This window comes from Corythoichthys intestinalis, chromosome 13 (assembly GCF_030265065.1).
Source record: "Corythoichthys intestinalis isolate RoL2023-P3 chromosome 13, ASM3026506v1, whole genome shotgun sequence".
Taxonomy (NCBI): domain Eukaryota; kingdom Metazoa; phylum Chordata; class Actinopteri; order Syngnathiformes; family Syngnathidae; genus Corythoichthys; species Corythoichthys intestinalis.
Genome location: NC_080407.1, coordinates 11,369,391 through 11,394,834, shown reverse-complemented (window position 1 = coordinate 11,394,834; position 25,444 = coordinate 11,369,391). Strand labels below are relative to the sequence as shown.

The 25,444-nt window shown below is 40.1% G+C and overlaps 1 protein-coding gene across 1 annotated transcript in view; it reads left to right on the top strand.

The window, feature by feature from the left end:
* Positions 1-25,444, top strand: part of snd1 (staphylococcal nuclease and tudor domain containing 1) — a 317,379-nt gene that overhangs the window by 105,909 nt on the left and 186,026 nt on the right. Inside the window, exon 16 of the mRNA XM_057854783.1 lies at positions 11,886-11,995. Coding sequence (XP_057710766.1) covers positions 11,886-11,995 — 110 coding nt within the window. The remainder of the gene's footprint in view (positions 1-11,885; positions 11,996-25,444) is intronic.

Sequence of the window (25,444 nt, the reverse complement as noted above, 5' to 3'; positions counted from 1 at the left end):
AAAGCCGTGTGCCATTTAAGTTATGAGATTTTTTAGCATTAACTACCTTTGATGGTGAAAGAGCAGATGTAGAGTTTGTCGGATGTAATTTGACGAATTTAAATTTTGAACGAGTTCGTCAAAACGACAATGTCAATTAACGCGAGAAGACTGCGTTTTTTTAGTTTTTTAGCACCCAGTCAATACTGACTACCCAAACACGGAAGTGTGACGTCAACTTGTAAATGTTTTAGACCAGGGGTGTCCAAACTTTTTGCAAAGGGGGCCAGATTTGATGTGGTAAAAATGTGGAGGGCCGACCTTGGCTGACGTCCTTTACGTAGAACAATATATTTAAGGAAATGTTAGCAAGCCATTCTGTGTGTCACATTTGCTTTATTTATTTATTTATTTTTTGTGCTGAAATGATGAATCGATTACCTCCAGTATTCGATTAAAGAAAAAAGATTCAAATTAAATTTGCTGCTTCCAGTATTCGTTTAATTAAAGTGATACACTGCCCTCTAGTCTGCCTCATTTCACATGGCTGAATCCAGCTGCTCCATGTTAAAAGCAACATAAGCCAAGTTTTTTGGGGGGGGCTAATTTTTTTTCTTTTAAATGCATTCGTAATTTAGTTTATTGGTATATTTAATTTTTTTTGTTTGTTCTCTTTTTGTGGGAATATGTGTCTGAACCATTTGTCAAGAGCATTGTTAAAAAAATTTAAAAAAAAAAAAGCGTTAGTGTTTTATAGCATTTCAGCTAGCAGACATTTGCTATGTAAGTTAGCCATTGTTCTTTTGTCAATCCTTATTTGTTTTTTATACCGTTTGAGGCTCAGCTCAGGTATTTAATTTTTTCATGTTCCTTATCCAATTACTCGATTATTATAACTAACTAGTTCATTGATTAATCGACTACTAAAATAATCAATAGCTGCAGCCCTAATTTTTTAAATTAATAATTTCAACAATCTCGCAACTAGCCTTTGTGGCGTTCTCTTTTGACTCTCGGGCTCTTGCGAAATACTGCTGTTATATGTAATGTAATAATGTAATAATGCTGCTGAAAAATTAAACTAGCTTCAAGTTGCTTCAATTTCTCACTTCTTCCCTGTAATCTTTTCGTACATGTCAGCATGTCTTGTTTGGTAATATCGCCTCTGGTAATATCGCCTAACATTGAACTATTTAAAAACAGCCCACTGTCTCTTTGCAAATGAGGCAGACACAGCTGTTGTGTATTTTAGTGAAGAAATAGTCCAATTTCCACCTATCGCTGAAGCGTCGGCCGTCGCAGTCAACAGTTTTTGTTGATTGTCGCCATTTTAGAAAATTGGGAGTAAAGGGTCACACGGGGTAATGTTGCTTAGAGTGCTGCTTCCTTTTAGTGGGTAAATGAGGAGCAGCATTTAGTGTGTAAGCTACTTCATATGCTGCTAGCAGTCCTGCTGACCAATATATTAATTCTATGTGGGCCAGATGTTAATGATTATTATGACAGAGGCTGGGGGCCGGATGAAATTTGACCGAGGGCCGCATTTGGCCCCCGGGCCAGACTTTGGACATGTCTGATTTAGACTATACGACGGAGTCTTGTCCGTCATCTTTTTTTTCGGGTTTTTTTTTTTTTTTTGCCGCGTAAACAAACAACGTATCTTATTTTTTACTTTATTAACTCATTCACTTCCAGCCATTTTCACCGGTGTAACCCCCTTCGCTCCCGGCCGTTTTACTGGATTTTGACTGATTTTGCCAGGCCCACAGAAAATTCTGTTCTGTTACTATATAAACATGGAACCCACCAAAAGAAAGATTAAACACTCTTCTTTTTAGCGGAAATAAAGTTAGAATAGTTTGAGCAATTCTCCAGTTTCTGATGAAAAAACAGAAATTGAGCTTTTTGTGAAAGCATACATTTCAAACATAACTTTGACTTTAACACAGCTATTTTTTGCTTTAGTTACATCCCAAATATCTGAATGTTTTCCTTTTTCAAAATAACATAAACAACAAGACAAGCTTTTGACAGCAAAGTAACAATTTATTTACACATAACTAACTGAGAGATGACGCTGTTGTCGCCGTGACAGCCGGGTAAACTTTTCCCTCATCGCCGCCTGCGAGCAGCACGGACTCAACGGCATCGTCCGCTGCACTGGTGGTGCCGGTAGTTCTGCTCGGTCGTCCAGCGCCTGGCATCCCGGGCGTCCTCTAGGTTGTTCTCTATTCGGTCGTCTTCCGCCGGCGTTTGTTGCCATTAAATCGGGTTGCAGGTCTTACCAGATGCACTACTGCCATCCAGTGGCCAGTTTAATTGTCTGTCTCTTGTAAAAAAAAAATAAAAAAAAAACGTAAAGGACGTATAAATACGTCTTTGGGACACTGAAACAATTAAAAATAGAATGTTTTTTGGGAGCAAATGAGTTAATATTAGGTTTTCTGTCCTCACTAAACGTGAAGTTGTTCTTTACAGACGGCAAACATGGCAATTGTGCTTTTTTTGAAGGTTTTTACGTCATTGACTTTTTTTCAATTTGTAAAACTAACACTCATATGTATACTTATGTTCAAAACAACATATATTTTAACAATCACAACTGGTGCTCAAAGGTCCATCTAGTCAGATCAATATGTAATGGCAGTAGATTAGCCTAATTTGCCTAACAAAAATCCGCAAGCTAAAATGCTATGAATGCTAAAATATTTACACATCTCATAGCAAATCGCTTACATGTAACTCCACAAACTGTAGCTCTAAACTTAAATACAAATGCATACACAGACATATATTAGCTGAAACAACTTACAGCCTTATGTGGGCCAAACCAGAGCGCAACTATCCTTTATCCATGTCAGACGTCTGAAGGAGATAGGCCTCGTCCAACCGTTTCCCCTAGTCTGACACATTTAGTATAATCAATCAGCGAATAGTATCGTTTCATGTATTTACTGTTTGACTGTATTACTCTAACACATCCTATATAAAAATAAATAGCACTTATACCATAGTTTAAGGAAAACAAGCAGAATATAGGGCATGAGATACATGACGCCTTCTTATCACAGAAGCCCAACGTGTGCGTCAAGCAACCATGACTGAACAAGATTGACGCTGACAAGCCCATGTCTGCACCACCAACTCTCGCAATCATTTCTCTGGGGCAGTCCAGAACAGATGGCGGGACGCCCTGTCCCAACACAGGGAACACCGGAGAACGCTCGATTTCCAACTGATAAAACGACTGATAAGACTCTAAGAGCCCCTTTGACGCCGAGGTGACAAAATCCACAACCTCGTTTCCCTGACAACAGTTTGCCTGGCATGGCCAGACTGTATTTTTCAAACACTGTGAGAATAGTCTGGGACCCAGCCCATTAACGGCCTCTCGAGCAAGAACAAAATCAACCGTCCAATCAGATTTCTGCGTGACGTAACGTTTTCTTAAAGAGTAACGTCACTGTTCCGCATCTGAAGTCGTCTCCACAACAACACGGATGGCGAACGGGAGAGCCAAGAATATGTTCCAATCCACGATAAAATCAGTTTTTTAATGACCAAAAACACATCGACACAAGTCATTGACAACAGTCTGTCTCGCGCTGGCCATGTTGAATAAACTTCGCTCTCCTCGTATGTTTACTTCCGCACGCAAGTCCCACGTCGCTTTACTAACGTCACATCTGCCCGTCGCTGATTGGTCCACTCCGCTGTCTGTTTGCTGTGGCTTGCTCCACCCTGGAAATTCTATCCGCTGAATGGTGGCCAGACTCAATAGCTGCAATAGCGGTGAGTCTGGTGTACCAGGCTAGACAACAGTACCTCCCGAATCCACCTGTCCAATCCACAAAAACACAATTATCCTGAACAAAGCCTAAACACACCGTTTTTCCTGCCCATGCCCTGCTCCACGAGAGCCTTCAAAAGACTGAATGTTTAAATAAGAATTGTCATTTTTTTCTCGGGAACCTTTTGTTGACTTGAGATATGCTGCCTGGGTCCCTCGGTGCTGCATGATCGCTGTCGACCTTAATAAATGGTCAACTTGTGCTTCGAAGCCTTTTTCCAGCTTTCAAAATGAAGTCAGTACAAGGGGTTAAGACTAAGGTGAACGCGTGGAGTTTGGCCTTTTGGCCGGGTTGTTGGGTCTCGCCAGCCCGGGTCGTTCGAGCCGCACCAGCGCAGGTTCGGCTGGCGTGATTCCGGCAATCTGACTAAAAGGTCAGATTCCTTCACGTCTAAGTCTGCCCCTCAGTCATACAAGGCAAAAGTCCAGCCATACCCAACGCTGCCGCCAGAGGGCAGTGTATCCCCCATCATCAAACAAAATACAATATTTTTTTTTCTTTTTAGATAGTTAGTTGAGATTTAGAAGTACTTAAAAGGTTAAATCAGACTTATACGGAAATCCGGGTTATGTCGCCTGCGTAGGAACGGAAGTCGGGGACTACCTGTATATGGCGAGAATAGTGTAGTGCTATACTTCCGTATTGGAAGGTTGGCATTGCTAAGGTGTTGCTATGGCAGTAACTCCAAAAGTATGCGGTCAATTATTTTTTTGTAATATATGTTTTCACACAGCGAATGATGCATTCAATACAATTTAACTGAATAAAACGCTCAAGAATTGAACTCTTCATTCGCCCTTTAAACCAGTTCAAACGCATTGGACTTCTGTCGCCGCCAATGAGTTAAGCACCCTTATGGCGTCTCCGCCACTTTGCGCCACACTAATTGCATCCCGTCAGCTACACGTCATAAACAAGATTGAATAATTCAGTCACGTCAACTCGATGAGCTAATTGCCCGGCTGCAAAGTTTTAATCTGCATGTTGACTCATTGTCGCTAATCAATATTTGCTGTGTTTATCGTCGCTATTTGGGAGAAGCGTCTGAAGGTATTCAGTAGCCACTCCAAACTTCCTCCCAGACCATATGTGATGAGTGATGTACCGCATGGTGGATTGACATGTTTGCTCGAGGGGGCCGTGAGTGCGCGCGTGTGTCCCTTGTGATCGGTGTAGGTTTTGTGTCTCACGGCGGTCGCATAAGATGAATCGACTGTACTCTGAGCCAGATGTTCTTCTTGGTGACAGGTGGGAGTTATGCAATCACCGAGGCGACCGGTATTCTGTGACCAGGAGCTTACATTGCTTGTCCTTAGGGATGGCCATTTAGAAAAAAAATTAGGTAACACTTTACAATAAGGGTTCCTTAATTAACATTAGTTGATGCATTTTTAGACAATAACTCATGTTTAAGTAACATGACAATAATTCATTTAATCCCTTAGCTAACATTTATTAATATTAACACGAGGTAATACTTTAGTTAATGCATTAGTTAATGCATAACTAATAGTTTGGTAAAATTAAAAATATACTGTTGGGCAAATAAGTATTTAGTCAACCACTATTTGTGCAACTTCTCCCACTTGAAAATTAGAGAGGCCTGTAATTGTCAACATGGGTAAACCTCAACCATGAGAGACAGAGTGTGGGGGAAAAAAAACACAGAAAATCACATTGTTTGATTTTTAAAGAATTTATTTGCAAATCATGGTGGAAAATAAGTATTTGGTCAATACAAAAAGTTCATCTCAATACTTTTTTTATGTACCCTTTGTTGGCAATAACGGAGGCCAAACGTTTTCCTCCATGCAGATCTCCTCTAGAGCAGTGATGTTTTGGGGCTGTCGTTGGGCGACACGGACTTTCAACTCCCTCCACAGATTTTCTACGGGGTTGAGATCTGGAGACTGGCTAGGCCACTCCAGGACCTTGAAATGCTTCTTACGAAGCCGCTCCTTTGTTGCCTTGGCTGTGTGTTTGGGATCATTGTCATGCTGAAAGACCCAGCCACGTCTAATCTTCAATGCCTTTGCTGAAGGAAGGAGATTTTCACTCCAAATCTCTCTATACATGGCCCCATTCATTCTTCCCTTTACACAGATCAGTCGTCCTGGTCCCTTTGCAGAAAAAATAGCCCCAAAGCATGATGTTTCCACCCCCATGCTTCACAGTGGGTATGGTGTTCCTCGGATGCAGTTCAGTATTCTTTCTCCTTCAAACACAAGAACCTTTGTTTCTACTAAAAAGTTCTATTCTGGTTTCATCTGACCATAACACATTCTCCCAGTTCTCTTCTGGATCATTCAAATGCTCTCTAGCGGACCGCAGACGGGCCTGGATGTGTACTGGCTTCAGCAGGGGGACACGTCTGGCAGTGCAGGATTTGAGTCCCTGACGTTGCATTGCGTTACTGATAGTAGCCTTTGTTACTGTGGTCCCAGCTCTCTGTAGGTCATTCACCAGGTTCCCCCGTGTGGTTCTGGACTTTTTGCTCACCATTCTTGTTATCATTTTGACGCCACTGAGTGAGATCTTGCATGGAGCCCCAGATCGAGAGAGATTATCAGTGGTCTTGTATGTCTTCCATTTTCTAATAATTGCTCCCACAGTTGAATTCTTTAAACCAAGCGTTTTACCTATTGCAGATTCAGTCTTCCCAGCCTGGTGCAGGTCTACAATTTTGTCTCTGGTGTCCTTCGACATCTCTTTGGTCTTATCCATTATAAAGTTCGGGGTGTGACTGACTGAGATTGTGGACAGGTGTCTTTTAATGAGTTATAATGAGTGAAAACAGGTGCCATTAATACAGGTAACAAGTGGAGCCTCGTTGGAAGAAGTCAGACCTCTTTGACAGCGAGAAATCTTGCTTGTTTGTAGGTGACCAAATACTTATTTTCCACTTTAATTTGGAAATAAATTATTTAAAAATCAATGTTTTTTTCAGTTTTTTTTTTTTTTTTTTTTTCCCCCTTTTTTCCCCACATTCTGTCTCATGGTTGAGGTTTACCCATGTTGACAATTACAGGCCTCTCTAATCTCTTCAATTAGCAGAAGTAGCACAATTGGTGGTTGACTAAATACTTATTTGACCCTAGGGGTTAGGGTTTAGAGTTAGGGTTTGTTAACTTAAGCATTTATAATTTCTTAATTAAGGGACACGTGTGCTAAACTTTACAATAAGGGTCCAAAAGGCATTCAGTAATGGTTAATCAAAGTTTGGGGGAGGTTAAGCATTTATCATTTCTTAGTTAAGGGACACGTGTGCTAAACTTTACAATAAGGGTCCAAAAAGCATTCAGTAATGATTAATGAAGTACCCTAATACTTATAAGGTACGTGCACGTGAAATAATACCATACTTAAGGTTAGGTTAGCAGCACCCAAGGACTCACAGAGCAATGTTTCTCCTTTTGAAATAACATAATCTCTTACTAGTACCACTATACATTAATAACTATTTATTAATGCACTAATGTACAGTATATGTGAATTAATATTAAGTAATCTATTATACATAGTATATATTATAACCTAACCTTAAGTATGGTATTATTTCACGTGAATGTATCTCATAAGTATTACTTAACCTTAATTAACCATTACTGAATGTTTTTTGGACCCTTATTGTAAAGTGTAGTACACGTATCCGTTAACTATGAAATAATAAATGCTTAAAGAGCATACGACAGGAGAAAAAAGTCTTAAATGGCATTATTATGTGAATTAGAATCATATTTTGAGACAATTCGACTATATACAACAATTTATCAAAGCGCAGATGACGAGAAATTAGTCTTTTAATCTGCCGGTTAGCCACGCCTACCATTATAGGGCTTTAGCGTCCCCAACAGGTGGATGACGTCAGTGGTAGACTGGGCTCATCGGTTTTACTATTCAGCCCATTGAGGGGGAATTATTCAGAATGAGGAAAACGCGACGAAGAGAGCCACAAAATGTCATTGTTTCAGTCTCTCTACTCCAATATTTTTACAGGATATTCTTTTTATCCAAGTATTTTCCCCCAATAGCTATATAAATGGCTTGAGAAGGACCAGTCAGCCCATCGAGGGGGAACTATTCACAACGAGGAAAACGCGACGAAGAGAGCAGCAACATGTCATTATTTCTGTCTCTTTACTTCAATATTTTTACAGGATATTCTTTTTATCCAAGTATTTTCCCCAATTGCTAAATAAATGGCATGGTCATGACAAATAACAGTCTTGTGCTAAATGGAATATGAAATAATAAAAATGCATTTATTCTGGACGACATGGCAATATTACTCCATAATTGTCAAAACTGTCGACTTCACCTTTACTGTCGTCGGACATATGTCATTTCCCTTCCCCGGCTTCGGAGAATGTAAACAAACCAAAAGGCGTGACAGCTAGCCGGCATGCTAACTCGAACCGAGTGATGTTTCAAAGTCTTCGAAGCGGAAAATCACATAACTAGTCTGGATTATTTGACATGACGACTGGGTTGTCGATTGTCTTCGCGGATCGGCAAACCGCCCGGCGGAGAGCAATTTACAGTTCGTTCCCCGGAGGAGGGTGGCTGCAGTTGTTGTGCAGCTAACGTGCTGCTAATGTGCACGAGGAGAGCTTTTTACATGCCTATCAATGATCAAACATAAGTAGTCCTTTATTTAAAGAAAGTTTGTAGTGTTTACTTTGTAATCGCTGTATTCGTATTTGACATAATACAAAACAAGATGTGTACTCACTTCCTTGTAAGTCCAATGGTCCCACAGTAAATATCCATGGTGAATGGGAACCTTTTGAAGCTCCAAAAAGGCGCATACGCCTCTCCCTCATACAGAATGATTTTTCTGCAGCCGTTTGGCTGGCGAGATGCGAAAAATAAACATATTAATCCGCAAAATCAGCTGAATCCTTCGTCCTCATACACAACAGTCCGCTGTATAGTGAAGAGGACGTCTTCTACCGTACACGTCACAGCGCCCTCCCCCTCAATGCGAGACCGAAGCCGGAAGTCTCTCATTTTCATGGCACGGGATTCAAAAAACTAAATAAATATAGCGATCGCTTCCACACACATCCAAGCGGTCCATATCATTCAGGAGCATAAAATGCTGCGTGTATTATGAAATAAACATGCTTTTTCGTGTCACATGCACTTTAAGTTCCCCCTTAACCTTTATTAACCATTAATGAATGCTTTTTTGGACCCTTAATGTAAAGTGGAGCACATGTGTCCCTTAACTAAGAAATTATAAACGCTAAGTTAACAAACCCGAACCCTATATAGGCCTATATATACTTTTAATTTTACCAAACCATTAGTTACTGTCTGGTTATGCAATAGCTAATGCATTACCTTATGCATTAACTCATGTTAATTAATATATTAATAAATGTTAGATAAACAATTATATTAATTATTGTAATGTTAAACATTTGTTATTGTCTAAAAATGCATTAACTAATGTTAATTAAGGGACCCTTATTGTAAAGTGTTACCAAAAATTAGATCTGTGGGGAAAAAATATTTGGCTCACTGCCTGTTAAACCAAACCCAACATAACATAGCCATTCTGGTTCCTTCACATCACTACAACGTTGGTAGAACATTTCTAGATACTGACTCTCATTTTGTCAAACAAAATCACTTACGTCGCTAAGAACAGAGATTCAGGAACTGTGATCGTTTTGCCGCGTATTCCAGAACGATTCAAAAGTGCTTGATAGTGTTGCGATGTTTAATTCAAGAATCGGGAGACCGAGGGACAGGATCTTATGTCATGATTATTTCATGTTTTGTACGAGCACCCTTCCTCTCGGCCAGATACGTTGTAGAGCATGAATAATCTCCTAAGGCAAACTTCCGAAATATTTTAGCCCCTTTAAATCATTCTGATAGACTTGGCGCAACCCCTCATGAAAAATAGTCAAAGGTCTCCATTTAGGCAAGGCAAATTTATTTGTATAGCACAATTCAACACAAGGCAATTCAAAGTGCTTTGAAGGTCATAAAAATCATATTAAATCAAAAGCAATTGAAACAGGAACTTAAATTATACATGAAAATGACATTAAAATAAAATCAGAAACAGAAATAAAGCAGAAAGGGAATAAAAAGCAAATAGCTTGAAGTTTGAAATACTGTTTGTAGACAGTTATACGATATGCTGTGGTAAACAAAAGTGTTTGTAGCCCTGATCTAAAGGCGCTAACAGCTTAAGCACACTTCAGACCTTCAGGTAATTTTTCCATAGGTGAGGAGCATAATAACTAAATGCTGCTTCACCCTGCTTGGTTCTTGTTCTTGGAACATACAGTGCGGCAAATAAGTATTTAGTCAACCACCAATTGTGCAAGTTCTCCTACTTGAAAAGATTAGAGAGGCCTGTACTTGTCAACATGGGTAAACCTCAACCATGAGAGACAGAATGTGGGGTAAAAAAAATTCACATTGTTTAACTTTTAAAGTTTATTTCCAAATTAGTGGAAATTAATTATTTGGTCACCTACAAACAAGCAAGATTTCTGGCTGCCAAAGAGGTCTAACTTCTTCTAACAAGGTCTAACGAGGCTCCACTCGTTACCTGTATTAATGGCACCTGTTTTATCTCATTATCGGTATAAAAGACACCTGTCCACAACCTCAGTCAGTCACACTCCAAACTCCACTATGGCCAAGACCAAAGAGCTTTCGAAGGACACCAGACACAAAATTGTAGACCTGCACGGGGCTGGGAAGACTGAATCTGAAATAGGTAAAATGCTTAGTGTAAAGAAATCAACTGTGGGAGCAATTATTAGAAAATGGAAGAAATACAAGACCACTGATAATCCCCCTCGATCTGGGGCTCCATGCAAGATCTTACCCCGTGTCGTCAAAATGATAACAAGAACGGTGAGCAAAAATCCCACAACCACACGGGGGGACCTAGTGAATGACCTACAGAGAGCTGGGACCACAGTAACAAAGGTTACTATCAGTAACACAATGCGCCGCTAGGGACTCAAATCTTGCACTGCCAGACGTGTCCCTCTGCTGAAGAAAGTACACGTCCAGGCCCGTCTACGGTTCGCCAGAGAGCATTTGGATGATCCAGAAGAGGACTGGGAGAATGTGTTATGGTCAGATGAAACCAAAATAAAACTTTTTGGTAGAAACACAGGTTCTCGTGTTTCGAGGAGACAAAATACTGAAGTGCATCCGAGAACACCATACCCACTGTGAAGCATGGGGGTGGAAACATCATGCTTTGGGGCTGTTTTTCATCAAAGGAACCAGGACAACTGATCTGTGTAAGGGAAAGAATGATTGGGGCCATGTATCGAGAGATTTTGAGTGGAAATCTCCTTCCATCAGCAAGGGCATTGAAGACGTGGCTGGGTCTTTCAGCATGACAATGATCCCAATCACACAGCCAGGGCAACAAAGGAGTGGCTTCGTAAGAAGCATTTCAAGGTCTTGGAGTGGCCTAGCCAGTTTCCAGATCTCAACTCCATACAAAATCTGTGGAGGGAGTTGAAAGTCCCAAATTATCACTGCTCTAGAGGAGATCTGCATGGAGGAATGGGCCAAAATACCAGCAACAGTGTGTGAAAACTTGTGAAGAGTTACAGAAAACCTTTGGCCTCCGTTATTGCCAACAAAGGGTACATAACAAAGTATTGAGATGAACTTTTGGTATTGACCAAATACTTATTTTCTACCATGATTTGCAAATAAATTCCTTAAAAATCAAACAATGTGATTTTCTGTTTTTTTTTTTCCACATTCTCTCTCATGGTTGAGCTTTACCCATGTTGATAATTACAGGCCTCTCGAATATTTTCAAGTGGGAGAACTTGCACAGTTAGTGGTTGACTAAATACTTATTTGCCCCACTGTATGAAGCCCATTTTCTCAATCTCATTCTTGGAAGATACCAGAAATGACAAACATACCAGTCAAGTGCCCCCTGATTGTGATGGTAACCACACAGTTGGTTACTAGAAGGTTTTCGATGTGTCTTGAAACTCAAAAACCACTACAAGCTTCTAACTCCAGCTCTTGTTTTTGAATGTGGCCCAGGTATCGAGTGTCCACGCAGTTCCAGGAACACCCCGGGGGGCATGCAGGTGGCGGAGCCTTTCAGTGAAGAGGCCATGCTCTTCACCAAAGAGCTGGTGATGCAAAGAGAGGTAAGTCTGCACCCGCCCCCTCACAGCATTGGCGTTAAAACCCGTCATTCTGTCTGAGAGTGCATTTTGGTGCAATGATGTGCGACCAATGTCTATTGTACTTTTATTACTGCGGAGGGGCCCCGCTTTGCCGGAAAAAAAAATCTTTGTTCTTGTTTTGTTGCGCACGCCACCATGTCAAAAATCCAATTTAGCCGAGTGGCGTATTTCAAAAACGAGCAAACGACTGAGGTTTAACTCTGTTCATAATCGCGGGCTTATCGATTCGAAAATAGAAAAACTAGCCACTCGTGCATAAAAACGTGAACGGCGGCAATAAAATATACATGTGTTGCAAATAAAAGAGCAAAAATGGTAAATAGGAACTGAGGTTATTTAAGCGAGACAAATGGAAAAACAGATCAACAAGAAAAGCTGAACTGCATCAAAGTGTTTAAAACTGGATGTTTCCAGCTTGTAAAAAAATCGTAATGAACAGCAACCTTTTCACAAGTGAAATTCCCTGCCAGTGTGTTTTCGGCTCACCTGGTCGTGGATCAGCGGGTTTGGGCTTTAGAAAACTCCATCCACTGTGTGCCCCTTCATTCACATGCTAATGGCTTTTTCATAGGAAGCGACGAATGGACCAGCTATAATCCTGCCACAGCTTACTTACCCAGACCACACACACACTCTATTTCCTCCCCCCCCCCCAACTCTTCATCGCTATCTCTCTTCTAAAGGGCTTTTTTTGTGTCAGGTGGCTGACACTCATGTCCTTTTGGAGTTTAATTGTTATGGAAATGGATTTTTTAGGTGTGTGCACAGGTTGATAAAGAAAGCCTTGTTGTGTATGCAAACCTCAACAGGTCCAAGCAGAGGTTCTATGTGACAGACGGAAGCATTGTTCGTGTTTGTAATGCTAACCGGCTAACTCATGCTTTCAATTCAAAGAGTGTGTACTGTTTTCCTTGTCTCTTCTGAAAATGACTTTCTTCAGGCCAGGGGTATTCTCAGGGCTTTCCAATTCAGTCCCGTCCGTCTCCTCTACCCTTTTGCAGCCACTAGAACAATTCATTTTTCTGAGCTGCCCTTGAATGTATCATGAAATGTCGCCAAGCGACGAGCAGACGATCAATCATAAAGACAGCAAATGACACATATGCAACATTTCGGTCATGGAAAAAACGGTCAATGAATTGGTCTGCAAGATGAAAAATCTTGACTGTTTTTTTGTAAGTCTTATTAGTGTCTGTTCATAGACTTCATAATATATTGACGGGGCGCGGGGCCTATCAATAGCGTGCCGGAAGTGTTGGGTGGCCGTCAAAGCTAACTGGGTGGAATCACAGACAAAGAGCTTCTTTCGTTGAAAACTTGTGAATAAATACTCAATTACTAAAATGTTCGATAGCTGCAGCCCTAGATTGAAGCAATCGATTGAAAATTCTATCGTTTAATCGGATGAAACCTTTTTTTTTTTTTTTTTTTTTTTTAAGGCAAAGAGCAATTATAAATATAGATGAGAAAACAAAAAATGTCATCGAATATTGAACCATTTTCAGTCAATGTCTTTATTTTTCGATGTACTTTACATTGTTGAAAACAGCCAACAATTGCATCTCAAATGTGACAAAAAAAAGACATTCACTGCTTTCATTCAAAAAACCTGTAGAGCTTATAAAAATAGATATACAGTATTTCTTACCTAAAAACGTCATTACGCTTGATAACACACATCACTTTAAAGTTAGGTGTTTTTCCCACGTATTTCAATTGAATTTCCACTTGTGTCAAGCTATGAGTTCTAGTTAAGTTTTAAGTTAGTCTAAACTGTAAGTCCTGATAGGATTTTGTGTTTTTGAAGTGTTCAAAATAAATGCTGTGCTGTATTGGAGCACATTACGCACCAGTGCTACTTGGTGTTTTATCCAGGAATGACTACTGAGCTAAAATTGACAGTTAGCATTATCAAGTTTTTATTTTACACTCTAATCACTCTACAGCGCTGTTTTCACAGAATAAATAAAGCCTGTATGTAAGAGCTAGCCACGCATCGACAGTGGTCATAATGAATAGAAACCTAGCACTCCACAGGGGTAACGTTACGTGAACGAGTGACACTAACGTTAATCTTATTTATGAGCGCTGAGAAGTGTACTGCTTTAAGATGGCGGCTGTTTTATTAACGCCGCAGAGTCGGTCATTTCACATCTAGTTCTATGTACATGTGATATCTAAGACACGCATCAGACGCTACCTACTACCACCGTAGCAACATGCGGGAGTAGTTTTTAGCAACCTCGGCGCAGTTTGTAATTGCTGTCGGCTGCAGTAAGGTGTTTTTTTATTGCTTCTTCTACGCACGTGGCGTCAGCGCGTTGTCCCGCATTAAAAGGAGTCCGGGCAAAATGTGATGCTTAGAGCTGGCAAAATTAAACGATTCCTCAAGATGAATAAAATTACTCGGATCAGTTTTTAAACTCAAGTTACTAGAGTTTCAGCTCTACTTCAATCCCTGAATTCTTTATAGATATGGACGTAAAAAAGTCTTCATTCTTTGTTAAAAGAGAAAAGAACCGGGCAATTAGCATTTATTTTTTCGTAAATATTGCAAACTATGATGTAGAGCAGGGCGGTAAACCGAAAATTTACCGTCACCGAAATTCTTAACGATGACTGACGTAATTTTGACCATGTCGGTAAATTCGGTAAATTAATAAAACAAGAAAATATAGTCTTTTCATCCCACTTTGATTCTGTGTTGTTCGTCTGTGTTCATTCCCCTTTAAGAAAGCAGTGAATGTGCTTACGTAGTGAGTCACGTGATCATCAGGAAGCCAATCAAACAAAAGCCCGGTAAGCTAACGCTAGCAGCTAACGCTACAAGCAAAACGTGATGGAGTGTGGCTTAAGGGAGGTTCACCAAACTTTCAACCGACATTTAGTAGACTCTTGGTGGCATCCAGACGGGCTTTCACCCGCTGTCCTCCTTTGTTCTCACGATTTCCGGAGATGGTGCTTTCAGTGCTTTCTACTGGTAGCCAGGCTAACGCTAGCTAGCGGCTAACGCTACAAATGAACGTTATGGAGTCGGATAACGGCTCTAACCTTGTCGAAACGGCTGAACTTAATGAGTGGATTGGGCACGGACTGCATCTAGCAATTACTATGTGGCGTTATTTTGTATCTGTCTGTGTGTGATTCCTCTGATAGCTTTTGTGATGGTAAAGCATTCAGCATGAAGTACAATCCAACGGCAAAACTTATAATGACCGAGAAAGGGCCCCAGCTATTTTTATTGTGCGTGCATTTATTAAAAAATGCACTGGGGGGAAAAAAACCCTTAAACCATAAAGTAAACACTTGTATTTAATAATTATGTCACAGCAGCCATTAACAATAAGTTGTCTTTTTGAAGTGTACTGTTCAAGCTGCAAGTCATTTGTGTTACAATTACATGTTTGCACAGGCATATTGATTTTGACAATGTACATTGTTCAAGTCATACACGCTGTTATAAATGTTCATACTTGAATTCTTATTGCTTACAATACATTTTTATAAACTTAATGTTTAGACTGCATGTACAATTGTTAAATACAGTATATCAAATTGAATGCTGGTAAATAAATCAACAAGAAATAGTTAATCTGTATTTCATGCATTGATTCAGATTTTCAAATTATATAACAGTCCGCTTGGGCGAATTTATCGTCATTTATCGTTATCGAGATAAATCTGCTCAATTTATCGTGATACATGTTTAGGCCATATCGCCCAGCCCTACTATGATGCGAGTCAGTAAGCAAATGTAGCGGCCGCCTTATGTCAACAGGGCTTCTCCAGTGAAAATTCTTGTGAATAAATGCTTAAATCCCAGAATTCTTTATAGATATGGACGTAAAACAGTTGCGATTCTTGGTTAAAAGCAAAAAAAACGGGTAGTTAGCATTTATTTTACGTAAATATGTCAAATGTGCTGCTAGTCTCTAAGTCATTGTGGCACCGCCTTGTCGCCACAAAGAGCTTTTTACGTTAAAATTGTTGTGAATAAATGCTTAAATCCCTGAATTCTTTATAGATATGGATCTCGATTCTTTGTTGAGAGAGCAAAGAACCGGGCAGTTAGCATTTTTTTTACGTAAATATGTCGAATGTGTCGCTTCTTTAATTGTCATTGTGGCGCGGCCTTGTCACCACAAAGAGCTTTTTACATTAAAATGCTTGTGAATAAATGCTTATATCCCCAAATTCTTTATAGATATGAACGTGAAACAGTTTCCATTCTTGGTTGAAAGCAAAAAAAAAAAAAAACGGGAAGTTAGCATTTATTTTACGTAAATATGTCGAATGTGCTGCTAGTCTTTAAGTCATTGTGGCGCCGCCTTGTCACCATAAAGAGCTTTTTACGTAAAAATTGTTGTGAATAAATGCTTAAATCCCTGAATTCTGAAGATATGGACGTAAAAAGGTCTCGATTATTGGTTAAAAGCAAAAAAACTGTGCAGTTAGCATTTGTTTTACGTGAATATTGCGATCTATGATGCTAGTCAGGAAGCAAATGTAGCGGCCGCCTTATGTAAACAGAGCTTTTCCGGTAAACATTCTTGTGAATAAATGCTTAAATCCCTGAATTATTTATAGATATGGACGTAAAACAGTTGCGATTCTTGGTTAAAAGGAAAAAAAAAACAAAAAACGGGCAGTTAGCATTTATTTTACATAAATATTGCGAACTATGATGCTAGTCAGTAAGCACATGTAGCGGCTGCCTTATTTAATATCACTTCTGGTGAAAATTCTTGCGAATAAGTGCTTAAATCCCTGAATTCTTTATAGATATGAACATAAAACACTTTCGATTCTTTGTTAAAAGAGCAACAAAAAAAAGGGCAGTTAGCATTTTATGTAAATATGTCGAACAATGATGCTAGTCTGTTAGATATTGTGGCGGCAGCCTTACAACAAAGTATTTAAGTTCAGAACACCCATGCTGAAGCAGTTGAATGTAAGAGGATGCTCATTTGCTCATAAGTTTCCCGCCCCCGTTCATGAAATGATAGCCACGTCCCTGCTTCAGGCCTCCGACTGGCAAAAACAGCCGGAGGGCAAGTGGGTTGTACCACTGTTGGTTTTCGCGGACAGTTTGGGAGCGTACAGTTTTCAGTTTGTTTTTCCAACTAAATAAGCTTTGACATATTCACTGACCAAAATAGAAGCTTCCACCCACTCACGCTCGCATCACAGCATTAACAGAATCCTCGACGGCGGAAAAGGAAGCGCAAGTAAAAGAGGAAGCGCAGAGGTGAGAGGAAGTGCAGGACGTTTTGCTAATGAGGCCTGAGTGAAGAAGCCTCTGCAGCAAATAAATACGTAATGTAGGAAGTCGAGGAAGAACCGGTCCGTGCCCTTGGTCCATCCTTTGAGAAAACGGTCGCGTTTTTCAACTGTGAGCGCCGGTATCTTTTGAATGGTGCTTGATTGCGGGAGATTCATGTAAATGACATTTGGCGTCATTCAGCAAAGCAATAAACATAATCATAGACTTGCGTCGATTTGGCGCAATGTTAACAGGTCTCCATACCATAGACTTCATAATGACATTAACGGGACATGGGGCCGATCAATAGGGGGCCTTTCTCCGTCACAGCTTACCGAGTAGAAACACAGAGCTTTTTACGTTGAAAATTCTTGTGAATAAACGCCTAAATCCCTGAATTCGTTAAGGGTAGCAAAGAACCGGACAATTAGCATTTATTTTACATAAATATTGCGAACTATGATGCTAGTCAGTAAGGAAATGTAGCGCCGTCTATGTAAACAGAGCTTTTCAAGTGAAAATTGTTGTGAATAAATTCTTAAATCCCTAAATTCATTATGGATATGGACTTAAAACAGTCTAAATTATTTGTAAGAACCAGAATGCAGTTAGCATTTATTTTACGTAAATATGTCGAATGTGTTGCTTAAGCCACTGTAGCACCGCCTTATCTCCACAAAGAGCTTTTTCCGTTGAAAATTCGTATGAATAAATACTTAAATCCCTGAATTCTTCATAGATATGTATGTAAAACAGTCTTGGTTCTTGGTTAAAAGCACCAAAAAAAAAAAAACATACAGTAAGCATTTTTTTACGTAAATATGTCGAAGTACAATGCTAGTCTGTTAGTGAATGTAGCTAGCGGCCTCCTGATGTAAACAGAGCTTTTCCCGTGAAAATTGTTGTGAATAAATGCTTAAATCCCTGAATTCTTTATAGATATGGACGTAAAAAAAAGTCTCTATTCTTTGTTAAAAGACCAAAGAACCGGACAGTTAGCAATTATTTTACGTAAATATTGCGAACTATGATGCTAGTCAGTAAGGAAATGTAGCGGCCGTCTATGTAAACAGAGCTTTTCCGGTGAAAATTCTTGTGAACAAATGCTTAAATCCCCGAATTCTTTATAGATATGGACGTAAAAGTCTCGTTTCTTGGTTAACCCTTAAAGACCTGCAACAAACAATTATAAGAAAATCCCAAAATTTGTAAAATAAGGTCCTAATGAAAAAGAAAAGTCAAAATAAATATGTGTAATAAGCGCTCTAATATCTATAACCCTTGCTAAATCCTGTTTTATCTTCTCATGGAACCTGCAGATGCATGTGTTGACTTGCATCCATCATTTTTTTTTTTTTTTTTTTTTTTCCCCAAAAAGAAATGTCAAAATTCTGAATTAGTCTCAAAATCATGAAATTTTAAGTGTATCAAATGTGATACTTTTGGCAGTAAAGGGTTAAAGCAAAAATACCGTTCAGTAAGCATTTTATGTAAATATGTCGAAGTACAATGCTAGTCTGTTAGTGAATGTAGCTATCAGCCGCCTGAGGTAAACAGAGCTTTTCTGGTGAAAATGTTTGTGAATGAATACTTAAATCCCTGAATTCTTTATATATATATGGACGTAAAAAAGTCTATTCTTTGTTAAAAGACCAAAGAACCGGACAGTTAGCAATTATTTTACGTAAATATTGCGAACTATTATGCTAGTCAGTAAGGAAATGTAGCGGCCGTCTATGTAGACAGAGCTTTTCAAGTGAAAATTCTTGTGAATAAATGCATAAATCCCTGAATTCTATATGTATGTGGATGTAAAACAGTCTAAATGATTTGTTAAAAGAGCAAAGAACCGGGCAGTTAGCAGTTATTTTCCGTAAATATTTCTTATGTGCTGCTAGTCTTTAAGTAATTGTGGCGCCGCCTTGTCACTACAAAGAGATTTTTTACATTTGAATTCTTGTGAATAAATGCTTAAATCTCTGAATTCTTTACAGATATGGGCGTAAAAGTCTCGATTTTTGGGTAAAAGCAAAACAAAAACAAAAAAAAAGGTGCAGTAAGCATTTATTTTACGTAAGTATGTGGAAGTACAATGCTAGTCTGTGAGTGAATGTAGCTAGCGGGCACCTTATGTAAACAGAGCTTTTCCGGTGAAAATTCTTGTGAATAAATTAGGGATGCGCGATATCCATTTTTGGAAACCGATACCGATATCGATAACTTATATAATTTTTTATTGTATATCAATCAGTCAATATCGTTGCAATGTGTTCCCCTGAACAATGAGCACTGATCTAAAACAAACATAAACCCAATAGGTATTGTGCTTTGTCAGCAGATTAAACATTTGGTGCAACGGGAGAAGAGACTTTTGTGGTCTTGGTCCATGAAACAACTTTCTTAGCCTGGCAATTATAGAACAGCAAGCCTATCAATCACCAAAAGGCCTCTCAATAACTTGTAAACATAACACTGTAAAATGCAAACATTTGCCAATTGCAATAGAAAGGTTTATACGTAACTCAGTGAAGGAAAATTACAGCCTCTAGAACAGTAACAAAACTTTGCATACCGCCAAAACAGGAGTGGAAACAAACGCACACATCCCAATCCGACACCAAAAATATTATTAAAAGGACCGATAAAATATGTTATTGGATTTATTGGGATGACGTCATAATTCCTATTATCGGAGCGATAATTATCATGCGCCTCTAGAATAAATGCTTAAATCCCTGGATTCTTGATAGATATGGACATAGAACAGTCTAGATTCTTAATTAAAAAGCAAAATAGAACCTGCAGTTAGCATTTATTTTACTTAAATATTACGAACAATGACACCAATGCCGTCGCGGCTAATTTCTCCCAATGATCTTTTTTTGCGACATTTTAAAAATGCATGCATGGTACAAAAAATATAATAAAAATAATTATTACCTTGAATCCTCGAACAAATCACGGTACAGCTTTCATACTTTTTCAACCTAAATCCAGCGTTAGATCGCTTTTTTCCCCCAGTCCAGTACTACGGAGTTTGGTTTCAAATGTTATCCCCTTTTTTCATGTTTTGTTCTTACTTTGCACCTGATAATAAGAAATAGAAGTCATAGCAGTGTGCCTTGTTGCCAATTCTTTGTCACCATAGATTTCTCTCAACTTCTGATCCCCCTTTTGGTCTCTGTAATTCCTCACCTTGTGCCTTTTTGCCACTCTCTCTATGTGTTGTGTTGTTTTCCTGCTGTTCCCAGCGTGAGTTGGCTTCACAGAAACATACGGGTAATCGCATCACTCCCCTGACATTCCTTTTGCTTTTTCTTCCGTCTGTCGTTTCACTTCTCTCACCTGCCCTCCCTTTCACAAACAAAAGCTGCAAGCTTTTGTTGAATTTCCTGGATGCTCCTGGGTTGCGGCTTCAAAACTAAACCTCCAGAGGGGATGATTTTTTGTTTTCTCCGGCATGAGTCAGCTCGAGACGGTACACAATCACGCGTGTCCTGTTGTATCCGTAAAAGGCGGAAGCCAACGAGGCGGCCTTAAAACGATTCCCAGTGCAGCGTGCTGCATTTTTAATGAGTCGAGACGGAGACGTCTGCAAGGCTAACAAAATTGGCACCTATGAAGGGATTCTGCCAATTTGGCACAGTTGTTTGATAAGTTACGTAACTATAATCATGCAGAGGGATGAAGAAGATCTCTGTCGAAATGAGCACTGCCTGAGTGGACACTGCAATGCCACCTACAATTGATGGAAATCCATTTTGCCTCTTGCAACAAAATCCCCACATGACAGGCGTCTTGACAGCCATGTACACATATAATCTGGAGGATTTTATGCCCGATTACCCCCTTCCGACCAAATCAGCAATGGCCTGATTATTTGAAGGCTTTTAATGTTGCAACTTTCAGCTTGCCCCAACAGACCACAGCGAGTCACTCGCATGATTTGTTTGGCACAGTTTTTCTCCCAGATGCCCTTCGAGATGCCTACTCCCATTTTTTGTGAAGAACCTGACAAAATAATAGGTTTCTACTGAAAACCGAGGATAAGGATGTTACTCTTGAGAAGTGCTTCTCAATTATTTTCAGTTACGCCCCTCCCCAGGAAGACGTAAACGTAAGTGAGGGACATTTTTTTTTAATTTTTTGCTGCATGCAGTAACAGCTCCTTTATTTGGCACGTTTTCGCTGATGAAAAATCAAGCAGCTTATCGATGTGATTGGGGTCAAATGTCTTTAACTTATTCACTCCCAGCCATTTTCACCGGAGCAACCCCCTTCGCTCCCAGCCGTTTTACTGGATTTTGACTGATTTTGCTAGGCCCACAGAAAATTCTGTGCTATTGCTACAGTGGGGCAAATAAGTATTTAGTCAACCACTGATTGTGCAAGTTCTCCCACTTGAAAAATTAGAGAGGCCTGTAATTGTCAACATGAGTAAAACACAACCACGAGAGACAGAATGTGAAAAAAAAGAAAAGAAAATCACATTGTTTGATTTTTAAAGAATTTATTTGCAAGTCATGGTGGAAAATAAGTATTTGGTAAATACCAAAAGTTCATCTCAATACTTTGTTATGTACCATTTGTTGGCAATAACGGAGGCCAAACGTTTTCTGTAACTCTTCACAAGCTTCACACTGTTGCTGGTATTTTGGCCCATTCCTCCATGCAGATCTCCTCTAGAGCAGTGATGTTTTGGGGCTGTCGTTGGGCAACACGGACTTTCAACTCAGTCCACAGATTTTCTATGGGGTTGAGATCTGGAGACTGGCTAGGCCACTCCAGGACCTTGAAATGCTTTTTACGAAGCCACTCCTTTGTTGCCCTGGTTGTGTGTTTGGGATCATTGTCATGCTGAAAGACCCAGCCACGTCGTATCTTCAATGCCCTTGCTGATGGAAGGAGATTTTCACTCAAAATCTCTCAATACTTGGCCCCATTCATTCTTCCTTTACACAGATCAGTCGTCCTGGTCCCTTTGCAGAAAAACAGCCCCAAAACATGTTGTTTCCACCCCCATGCTTCACAGTGGGTATGGTGTTCTTCGGATGGAGTTTGGTATTCTTTCTCCTCCAAACACAAGAACCTGTGTTTCTACCAAAAAGTTCTATTTTGGTTTCATCTGACCATAACACATTCTCCCAGTCCTCTTCTGGATCCTCCAAATGCTCTCTAGCGAACGGCAGATGGGCCTGGACGTGTACTGGCTTCAGCAGGGGGACACGTCTGGCAGTGCAGTATTTGAGTCCCTGGCGGCACATTGTGTTACTGATAGTAGCCTTTGTTACTGTGGTCCCAGCTCTCTGTAGGTCATTCACTAGGTCCCCCGTGTGGTTGTGGGATTTTTGCTCACTGTTCTTGTTATCATTTTGACGCCACGGGGTGAGATCTTGCATGGAGCCCCAGATCGAGGGAGATTATCAGTGGTCTTGTATATCTTCCATTTTCTAATAATTTCTCCCACAGTTGATTTCTTTACACCAAGTGTTTTACCTATTGCATATTCAGTCTTCCCATCCTGGTGCAGGTCTACAGTTTTGTCTCTGGTGTCCTTTGATAGCTCTTTGGTCTTGGCCATAGAGGAGTTTGGAGCGTGACTGAGGTGGACAGGTGTCTTTTATACCGATAATGAGTTAAAACAGGTGCCATTAATACAGGTAACGAGTGAAGCCTCGTTAGACCTCGTTAGAAGAAGTTAGACCTCTTTGACAGCCAGAAATCTATCTTGACGAAATACTTATTTTCCACTCTAATTTGGAAATAAATTCTTTCAGAGACATTCTTTCTCTATTGGTTGAGGTTTACCCATGATGACAATTACAGGCCTCTTTAATCTTTTCAAGTAGGAGAACTTGTACAATTGGTGGTTGACTAAATACTTATTTGTACCACTGTATAAACATGGAACCCACCAAAAGAAAGATTACTCTCTTCTTTCAGCAGGAAAAAAAAGTTGGTTCATATCTTTCTCCATTCTTTAGATATCAGCATTAGAATATAGCTTAGTTTGAGCAATTTTCCAATTTCTGATGAAAAAACAGAAATTGAGCTTTTTGTGAAAGCATACATTTCAAACGCTAACTTTAATGATGTCTTAATTTATTTGGCTTCCTGCTGTCCGCTGCAAAGACACAGTAAACAGACTGGTCTTTCCTAGTGTCCACTGTATTAAAAGTAAAATCCAAACGCTACATACGCTTTGTCATATTTCCTCGTCTTAGCTCTTCAAATCTCCAGTGCTCTTTGCTGTGTCCTCTTGTTTGGTTCAAAAAATACTGCGCACACTCTGAAAATTAGAGCGCCACCGCCACCCACTGAGTGGATGTGCATTACACTGTATTGCAGTACGGCAAAAAAGTATGTTCTCCGAGGTCATATGTGCCACTCCCGGCATTGCTCTGTGCCCCACTGTTTGAGAACTACCGCTCTTAAAGTGCCAATGACTGCAAAAAGCGTGTTTATTTCATATTTTACACGGTATTTTATGCTCCTGAATGAAATGGACTGCTTCGATGTGTGTGGAAGCAATCGATATATTCAATTTTTGGAATCCCACTCCATGAAAATAAGTGACTTGCTGGATTGACGAACAATGCGAAAGTGACGTGTCAGCGGGCTAATTATCTTCAGTATACAGCCAACACAGTATGCAGAACAACTGCGGATTCAGCTGATTTTGCGGATTATTTCGTTTATTTTTCGCATCACGCCAGCCCAATGTGCTGCAGGCTTTTGTTGCTGCACCAGAAAGAGGCGTGTGGGCCTTTTTGGGTTTCAAAAAGTTCCTGTTCACCTCAAATAATGGCAAAACAAGTCCGACAACTGTGGGGCCATTGGACTGACGAGGAAGTGAGTAAGCTACGTGCTTTATATTATGTCAAATACTGGGATCATAGCACACGTTTTAATAAGGAGGTGGCATACATTTTGTGGGTGACAGTGCTCCCTGTCCATCGAGAATGCCACTCGGCCGACAACTGGTGGCTTCTCACACACCATGGTCACTTCCACCCCCTTGATACTTTTCGTGTGGTCGCCAATAGACCACTATCCTTGGCTTGAGCTCGGGCAGCCTCCCTGCTCTGACACCGGCCGATTCGTCCACCGAAGATGCGCTATTTTCCTCATTCATTCCTCTCTCTCCCCTCTCTGCCTGCCCGCTGGAGCCGTCGCAGAACGACAAGCTTTAACTTGCAGCTGCCGGGGGCTGGCCGATTGGTGAAGACAATCAACGCCGTCGCCTTGTGTGACATGAGTTGGAGTAGTTTTGTGTGATTTTTTTTTTTTGTTGTTGTTGTTTTGTTTGTTTTCAAAAGGCAAGAATATGACTTGAAGAAGCTGCTCGGTTCGGGTTAGCATGTCAGCTAGCTGTCACGCCTCCGGTTTGTTTGCACTCTTTCCTCCGTCTTCGAAGCCGGGCCAAGGAAATGACAAAAGCCGGACTAACAGTTCAATAAAATACTGTTCGGGAGAGCAAGAAGTCGGCAGTTTTGACCATTATGCAGTAATTTTGCCCTGTTGTACTGAATAAATTCATTTTTAATATTTCATATTCCATTTAGCACAAGACTGTTACTTGTCATGAAAATACCATTAATTTAGCAATTGGAGAAAAATAATTAGATAAAAAGAATACCCTGTAAAAGTACTAGAGTAGAGAGATTGAAACAATCATGACATTTTGCTGCGCTCTGTGGCATTTGCTTCGTTCTGAATCTTCCCCCTCAATGGGCTGAATTCTAAATCAAATGAAATCGTTACCCTGCCAATGTCATCATCCAGGTGGGGACGTTAGAGCGCTATAATGACAGGCGGGGCTAAACGGCAGATTAAAAGAGTAATTTCTCGTCACCTGCGCTCTACCTAATTGTTGTATATGGTCGAATCATCTCAAAATATGATTCTAATTCAGGTAATAATGCTATTTAAGATTTTTTTTATGTCGTCACAGGCACTTTAAGGATTAGTTGTCAACAAAATCAAGTGATGCCAAAGCATGCAAACACTCACCTCTGTTTCCATGTACAAAGTGTCAGTCATGGCTGTAGTGACGCTGCTCAGGTCGCCTCACAACTGTAAAATCGGACTTGAAGATTCGTCAAGGAATTGCTCGAGGCCACTTCTTAGCAACTTTCTCCAACTCC